At 32.0% G+C, this 9,531-nt stretch overlaps 1 protein-coding gene across 1 annotated transcript; it reads left to right on the top strand.

Moving 5' to 3' along the window:
• Nucleotides 1-7,808: 7,808 nt before the first annotated feature.
• LOC131849495 (ecdysone oxidase-like) lies at nt 7,809-9,329 on the top strand. The gene has a single exon (XM_059199574.1). It carries the CDS (start codon nt 7,903-7,905, stop codon nt 9,316-9,318), a length of 1,416 nt encoding a protein of 471 aa, XP_059055557.1. The 5' UTR covers nt 7,809-7,902; the 3' UTR covers nt 9,319-9,329.
• The last annotated feature ends 202 nt before the right edge of the window (nt 9,330-9,531 follow it).

Raw genomic sequence — 9,531 nt, 5'->3', positions numbered from 1 at the left:
TATAAATAAATGTGGCAAACTTAAAGAAAACTGAGAAATTTGTAAGCATCGCATTTTACTTAACATACGTACATACATACCTACATGGAAACATCGTCAAAGTATCTACTTTAAATAAAACATATAATTAACAATATAGCTACTTATTGATAAATTACAAATTGTGTAAAATATAATGAATTATAATATATTTTAGTTATTATATTATATTTTTTAAGGTTTTTAATTTTAGGTTTTTAGATATATAAATTATAAATAATAGATATAATTTTACATATTCGTCTCATTTTCTCAGCTTTTGATGATTTTTTGTGCTTTATGGCGTATCGCACTTACAGGCCGAAACCGAATAAGTGCAGTGTGTATGTGTGTGTGTGAACTTATTGTGTGCTACTCATTTATGTGAGTGTAGTTATATCATTTTTTTTATTTATAATCTTTTATTGCACCAACATTAAAAAATATAAAGCAACATAGAAAAATATAACAGTATATTAAAGGATGAAGAAGGTACAGAAGGTAGGAAAAATTATGAAATATTTTTTTATTGGGTTATTTGGAATTTTGTTAGGTTTGTACCTGTAGCACTGCTACCTACATATGTAGATCTATTGTGCTCGCCCTTTTAGAGTCCGCTACCTAGGCCCGTCAGGGACAAGAATTGCAGGATATTTTTAGAAGCGATAGTTAATTATATATGGATGGATTATTATTATATATCTCGACCACAATAATTTATTTATTTATTTATTTACATCGTACTAAGTGAGCTTAACAGTCTCCCAATATGCCCACTTAGGAAGATAATATACAAATACACACAATTATAAACACTAATTACACAAGAAAAACAAAAGAGAAAAAAAACAATAATAATAATAATACCTAATCTCCATTTAACATACTACCTAAATAATCTACTGCCACTACTACTACTGTCTAGATCTGGAAAGCGACTAACTACACCGTTGAGTAGACTCAATGCCAGAGGAATAGGAGCCTGTTTGGCCAGCTCTGTTCTTCTCCATGGAATATGAAGCAAGTTTCGTCTTCTTGCTTGTACGTAATTATTGGGTGCTCTTATGAACACCGATATTAATACCGCTTGGTTACATTTTTCACCTCTCATGACTTTGACTACATATTCCATTAATGCAATCTTCCGTCTTACTTCGAGTGTGTCATATCCCACCATCCCCAACAAAAACATAGTAGGACATATATTAGGGTATGTAACTCTATAACCGTACTGCCTTTGATATACATATCGTATAAACTTTTTTTGGAGTTTCTCCACCATGAGTATATATTTTGACTCATGTGGGTTCCAGATAATTGCGTTACTTTCTATTCTATTTACTGCGTACGAAGACTTTATATAGTATTTTAATACTAAGTATGTTGTCTAACTGGTGTGCCTGACGCAATACAAATCCAAGGCTCCTGAACGCCTGAGTGCATAGTGCAGTAATATGACTTCGGAAAGTAAGATCATCGCTCATCAAAACCCCCAGGTCTCTTATAGACTTTACCCTATTTAGCAGAGTATTACCTAACTGATAATTATGCCTATAGGTGTCCACATTCCGACTAAATGTTACAAGTGAACATTTGGTGTCACTGAACATTAAGCGATTTTTTTCACACCACACAAAGATATTGTTTATATCTTTCTGAAGGAGCTCACAATCAGAGAATTTGGTAATTTTAAAAAATAATTTTAAGTCGTCTGCAAACAACAGACAATAATATATTATGTATATCAAAAAATTAAATATGGAACCCTAAAATTCAGACACTAAAAGTCTCATGCATACATTACAAGATCAGTCACTCATAACATTTGGTAGCAATCAGTTGTGTGCTACAATAATGGTGTTAGAACTGATAACGTACATTATTTCGTATGTCGAAGTTAAACTGCTTGTGCCCTTTATATCGGTACTGCAGTATGCAATAATATTGTTATCCAGCTTACCCCTCGGGTATTATGATTATCCGCTGCATGCTGATGTACAAAGTAAGTAATTTTCAACCCATTTTGTATTGATGATTCTTTTTGTTGTCAATAAACAATCATTATTTTAAATAAACTTAATTTTAACGCACTTTTGAAAAGTCTGTACTTATTTTTTAATCAACTACTCATTCGGAAAGCTGTCTCATCAGAAGAAGATTAAGAAACATGCGTGTTGCTCTTTTACATAATTTAAAAAGGAAATAAAATTTGTTGTTTTAATGTCTTTTTTGTGCATTTATTATTGTGTAATATTTTTTAGCAATATCTACTTGTAACATATAGCGAAAAAAAGACACAAACAATATATTAAAGAGAACATTTATCTTTCACAAAATGAAGTTGCATTTTCTGTTTGCTTAGATATTTAAACTACTGAAAAAATTTCAATAAAGTTTTTAGAAGTAAATAGAGTGATTCAAGAAGAAAGTTTATAGTTAAAGTAAAGGTATATAGTTAAGGTCACAGAAACAGTTTGTTTTCACTGAAAATGCATGTCTACTACATTTTACGGGCGAAATAACATAATCAATCAGTGAGCTGATGAATTTGACCCGGACGGTACAAGTTGAATTAGAACGTAAAAAGTCAGTGAGAAATTTTCTAGTTATCTAAGTATCAGTTATCTATTACCCATAATACAAGCTTTATCTTGCTTAAGTTGGGTCTAGATGGCGCTGTGTGAATTGTCCTGAGAATGAATAATATTATTGACAAAGTGTGCCCGCGGTTTCATTCCCGTTAAATTTCAACAAAAAATATAGCCCATGTAACATATGGGCTATAATTATAATATTCATATGTGTAAGCTATGTTACTGTAAAGTTTCATCAAAATCGGTTCAGTATTTTTTTCGTGAAATAGTAACGAACGTCCATGTCGTGAAGCCATTAAATATAAGAAGATTTTAGTTACATTTTATCTGTAAAATAGTCGTGTACAATTTTTGTTTATTAAATTGATATAAATATAGTGTTGAATTAACTTACAAACTTTCGCTTTTATAATATTATTAAGAATAAGATTTTCTTCAATAGAAATATATTAAATTTATGCGATTGCATTCTGGTAATTCAGTGATAATTGATTTTATTATATAATTTGATATGAATCAAGGATGTCGAATATACATATTAGTTGTGATAATTGTATCAACTAATTATTATTTGATATAATTATCAGAACCAATATATTCGACAAGACATGATTGTTATTTTGAGCGGCAAGTCATTGTGTTGTTCGTGTACCTATGTAAACGATTATTACTATTTAGCATCAGATGGACGTCAGCTTGTTTAATGATTAAGTTACATAAAAATACTAGTTGCGAGTTTTATTAGATAGCCGAACAGGAAGTTCTGAATTCGGTATATTTTGTAGCGTGTTTTTTCTTTGTCGTCCAGGGCGTCCACGCCCTATACAAGGATTATTTAAAAGAGCAACACACAAGTTTCTTGCTCGTTCTTCTTGTGATGAGACAGCTTTCCAAACGAGCGGTACATAAAAAAAATGTTATGACTGATGAAGTGCTTAAATTAAGTTTATTGAAATAAATGATTTTCTATTCTATTCTTGTTTACAAATTTAACCAGTGCCCGATTAAGTCAATGTTAAAAAAATCTGCGTTATGGTATGGTGTTATTTATACTACCTAATATTGCATAGTTATACTACAGTATAAATGCTGAGTGGAAGGCACATTCAGCGTTACCAGTATGTTTTAGCTTTTAAGTTAGGTATATTACATATAAATAAAATTGGAGTCCCTGTTTGTAATATTGAAATAACTGTTTTATATTATCAAGTTTTGTCTGTCTGTCTGTTGGTTTCGGCTAATCTCTGAAATGGCTGGACCGATTTTGACGGGACTTTTATTGGCAGGTAGCTGATGTAATAAGGAGTAACTCCTATTGAAATGAATAAATAAATAAACAAATAAATAAAATATTGCAAATCCCTTCCTCTACAATAGAACTGTTACAAAAAGCCGTCATTCTAAACACAAAAATTTTTCTCGTCGTCACTTTCATCATCTCATGTATCTTTTAAGCTCATCCTTGATACAAACAATCATACTCATGAATACAAATGTTTGTGCTGTGCGAGGAATCGAACCCGCGACCATCGAAAGAATGTGTGCTAAACCACTAGACCACCGAGGCCGTCAAACATTAGTCATCATGTAGTTTAAAATGTGTCCACCACGCGGATGTTTTTATATTGTTGTTTATTATTTTTTTACTAATAATTACAGATATAACTTTTATGTACCATTGTTATGTCACAAAATGGAGTTGTCTAATAGTACAGAGTTTATAATTAGCTAGAATCACTAGTATATATATAGATGTTTACTAATATTATAAATGTGAAAGTAACTCTGTCTGTCTGTTTGTCGCGCTTTCCCGTCATAACTCCTGAACCGTTTTAAATGAAACTTGGTAGACAGATAGTCTAGACTCCGAAAAGAATATAGACTACTTTTTAATACAAAAAAGGGTAGTATAGGGTTAAAAGGGGAGATGAAAGGTAGTATGGAAGTATCGTCATTTTAAAATCTAGAAGCTAGAAATTTTTTTTTAGGTTAATCAAATTTGACATAAAAAGTCTTTAAAAATTTTATCCTTAAACAAAGAAATAAATGTTTGTAGGAAAATTCGTCAGTTTTGAAGCTAGAAGGATGAAACTTCTTTTTTTTTTAGATTTTTGGGTTAAAATTTAAATTATTAAACATTTTTTGTTTATTTTGTCAATGTCACTATTTCACGCGCACGAAGTCGCGGGCACAGCTAGTGCATAAATATATATCATTATTACATAGTATGAAATAAAGTCGCTGTCGCTGTTTGTCCCTACGTATTTTTAAATATTTAAAACTACGCAACGAATTTTTTTAATACCTAGGTACATAGAGTGATTCTAGAGGACTGATTCTTATATATACTATATGTATATAATACATACCGGGGCGAGTAGTTAGTATATATATAAATCACATATGAGTTGTTGGGACAAATACATGGTCTAAAGTAAAGTATCAAATGTGAAAGCTTTTTTCATTTAATGTTAGACATACACACCTATATAAATACCTATACATTGTAAATAAACTGGCTTTAAAAAAAAATAAAATTCAATTGAGTTTCTTGCCAGTACTTCTCAATTGGATCTATATAACGAACTGGACGGTAGGGAAAAAAATATAATGTAAAAACTTGACGTTCATGAGCGGCTAAAATGTCCTACATGAATAAATGATTTTTTAATTTGAATTTATTATCTATCTATGTTATGCATAGAAATCTAGCTATTACTAAAAAAACATATAACAATTATAGAAGGGCAATGATAATGTATTTATTAATTAACTCTTCTAGTGCACTAGTACCAGAAGTAAATTATAAATTACAGTATTAAGGTCCAAAAGGCGGTCTTATCGTATACGCAAAAGATAAAGATAATCTGCGGTTTATAAGAAACATGTATTTTAAATACACGCAAAGATTGTAGTTGAAGCATTTTATGTATCTGTTATCTGCAAGCAGTCCCAGTTTCGCTCGGATACATTACAAAAAAAGAATAGAAAGAAAATCATTTATTCAAATAAACTTACATTGAAGCACTTTTGAATAGTCATCACATTTTCTTTAATCTGCCGCTCTTTTGGAAAGCTGTCTTATCACAAGAAGAACGAGCAGGAAACTTGCGTGTTGCTCTTTTAAATAAATTTATTGTTACTTTAGATTTTAAGTTGAAGTGTGTGAATACAAATTATTACTATTTGAGTATTTAATTGAATTATTAGTACTAATTCAATTAAATACTCAAATAGTACAGTACACTAGTATACAACCAACTGGTTAAGAAAAAATATTGAATATATAACCAACTGCTTAAACAATTAATAAGGGTAAATCAGTCGTAGAGATTAGAGCAGACCAGTCCCTACAAGCAGCAAACGTTCACGAGTATGGCGGATGAGCCTGCCATCACTGCGCTCGACGATATTTTTGGGAGCCCAATGATGGGGTCAACTTTGAATTTCATAGCTTCTTCTATACTATTAGTCGCATGTATTATACACATAAACCTATCTCTTGGACTTGGATTAGTTTAAATTACAATTTAAAAAAATGTACAAAAATAAATTGTTTAGAAACGATAATTTACTTCAAAGAGTAACTAGTTTACTCAACAAAGAATCAAAAACTATAACAGGTAATTCAGAACCAAAAAAATTTTGTTGCGTCACACAATAAAAACATAAGTTTAAAAAATATTTACTTATCTATAACACACAGCTTTAAATTGAAATGATAATAATTTTAAAAGTGCGAAATAAAGTAATATATTCTACAAACATAACAGTACATCTTTTAAAAGAGATTTTTAACTTGTTATTGATTTTTAGTCAATAACAAGTAAAAAGTATCTGTATCAAAAATTTTACGGCATACATTTAGAATTTCGTGGCACACAAAACTGCACTAAACCTAGGTTTACTGACATAGTAAACCTTTAATTTGGTGCAGTGATTCTTTGGTTCCAAAATGCAACATCTTAATCGGCTTCCAGATGGCCAGAGTTTCGACTTCATTGTGGTGGGTGGTGGCACAGCAGGCTGCGTGCTGGCCAACCGGCTCACAGAGATCTCCAACTGGACCGTGCTCTTAATTGAGGCTGGAGAAGATCCACCAGCAGTTGCCGATGTTAGTAATAAATAATAAACATTTCCATAGCACTGAAGGTTGAAAAAAAAACCTGCCAAAAGAAAATCAATTGATTATTAGACTAGTTAAAATCTAAGTTGTTATTCTGTAATTATTTATATAAAAAAGCATCTATTCAAAAGAGAGCAACACACGTTTCTTGCTCATTCTTCCGGTATTAGAATCAAATAAAATTAGGAGTAGTACAATCAAAAATATGACAATTCAAAAGTGCTTGTATTGAGTTTATTTGAATAAAGATTATTTCTTTATTTCTGAGTAGAAGTTGTATAAAAAAACAACTGATTTATAAGACAACTGATAAAAAAAACAGTCGGTCTATTTCTATTTTATTTTGCCGGGGATTGAAACCGTGACCTTCGGAAGGTAAGGCAATATGCTAAATTGCTAAATAACTTAGGTCGTCAATGCATATGGACATAGAGATAGACGACGTACAAGTAGATCATCCATCTTTTTGTATATCTTACTTTACTTTATAACCACCCACATAACATACAAGCTGTTACCCGCGGCTTGATCTGCACTTTATTATTCGCGATTTCAGTCCCATTGGGATTATTTAGAAATAAAATATAACCTATGTTCGTATACCATTTAGCTTCATATCAAATTTAATTTAGATGCATCCAGATGTTAAGTCCTGAAAATGAAACAAATAGACAGACAGACTTTCTCATTTTTATTATTATGGATTTCTGCCCATTGTACATACGTATATCCTGTGCCTGAGAAACAGTAATATATATAGAAGATAATTTTGTCCATCATTGCCTTACAATTTCTTATTGTATTTATCAGATGCACATTTTTAATATTTAAATGTTCCTCTTTATTTTGCTGTATAATGTAAATAAAAGCATATTCTATTCTATTCTAATCATGAACAAGCTCAATTGAAAAGAATAAAAGCTGGATTTTTTGTCAGTTGTTCTTAGGTCCGACGGTATATGAGGAAATATCATAAGAGTCTATTACATAAATAAAGATATTTTGATTTGATCTCAACTTCCGTTCTTAATTCTTAATTTACAGAGCCCTGGTTGGTCTGCACTGGCTTCTACTGCTCTACCAGACTGGGAGCTCAAAACAGTGGATGACAGCCGAACAAGTCAAGCTCATAAAGAACACAATATACACTTGACATCAGGCAAAATGCTCGGAGGTTCAAGTATCTCCAACTACATGTTCTACGTGAGAGGTAACCCAGCTGATTACGATGACTGGGCCGCACGTGGTAACACTGGCTGGAATTGGGATAATATCACGTATTACTACAAAAAGATGGAACGATTGGAAGATGACATAATACAAAAGAATTCAGCTGCACGCGGACGACTCGGGTACTTGGGTGTAGAGACAATACCATGGGAGCATAGGACTGGTAGCTATTTCGAAATATTTGAAGAGAATGGTCGTAAAATATTAAAGGATCACAACGGTGATGAACAGCTGGGCTACGCACCACCGCAGTTTTCAATCGCTGATGGCATTCGACAGAGTACTGCTGCAGCGTACCTAAAACCAATTAAAAATAGGCCAAACATCTACATCCTCAAAAATACTATTGCGAGAAAGATAAACTTTCATGATAAGAAAGCAAAAAGTGTAGAAGTTAGCCTTCCAGACGATAGTATAATCAATGTCTTAGCGAATAAGGAGATAATTTTATCTGCTGGTGCTATAAATAGTCCTAAAATACTAATGCTATCAGGTATAGGACCGAAAAACCATTTAGAAGAAATGAATATTGATATAGTTCAAGAATCAACAAACGTTGGTCAAAACCTTCAAGATCACGTTTTAGTTCCCGTAGCAATAACTGGGAATAATAACTTCACGTCAATATTACAAAATGCAGAGACATTAATTAATCTAAATAAGTTTCCTATACCTACAATGCTAGGATTTGTCTCCCTGAATAAATCTCAAAATTATCCAGACTACCAAACGACAGTGTGTCCAATACCGATTGCGAGCATCCTAAGCATCACATTGTGTTCTCAAATGTTAGACTTAGATGATAGTATATGTATTGATGTGGCTAATGCCAACAAACGAACTGAACTTCTTTTGGCGTTAATTACGCTACTACATCCAAAATCTAGAGGTGTCATAAAACTAAGAAGCAAAGATCCTGAGGAAAACCCTTCAATATTCACGAAATACTTTTCAAATGAAGAGGATTTGGAAGATTTTGCGACATATATAGAAGATTATGTTACCGTAATAAATACGACTTACTTCAAAAGCGTTAATTCTAAGATACTAGATCTGAATGTAAAGCAATGTAAAGATTTACAATTTGGTAGTAGATTATTTTGGAAATGCTATGTTTTAAATTTGGCTGGAACGCAATATCACGCTGTGGGGACTTGTGCAATGGGTCCGGAAGAAGAAGGGGTAGTGGATGAGAGATTAAGAGTTAGGGGCGTGAAGGGGTTGCGAGTGGTAGACGCTTCGATAATGCCAACAGTTGTTAGTGGTAACACTAACGCACCTGTAATAATGATAGCTGAGAAAGCATCTGATCTGATAAAATTAGATCACGGTATTGTTAATTCAACGTGAAACTTACAATTTCCATGTAATTTAATTTAATTTCATACGTTTAGTAACTAAATAAACGAAATAATATTAATCACGTAAGGTCCCTAAGAACAATTTATAATGTCTGTGGACAATCAGATTGTAACCTATGGTGTTTAGGACAAAGATAAAACTTTCAATTCAATATTTTATGAAACCGAACGTCGCTGTACTTTACAGCTTCACCGAACGATA

The sequence above is a fragment of the Achroia grisella genome, unplaced genomic scaffold (assembly GCF_030625045.1).
Source record: "Achroia grisella isolate CSIRO2021 unplaced genomic scaffold, CSIRO_AGI_Agris_v1 utg642, whole genome shotgun sequence".
Taxonomy (NCBI): domain Eukaryota; kingdom Metazoa; phylum Arthropoda; class Insecta; order Lepidoptera; family Pyralidae; genus Achroia; species Achroia grisella.
Note: the sequence above shows the minus strand (reverse complement) of the source record. Positions and strands in the feature narration are given on the sequence as shown.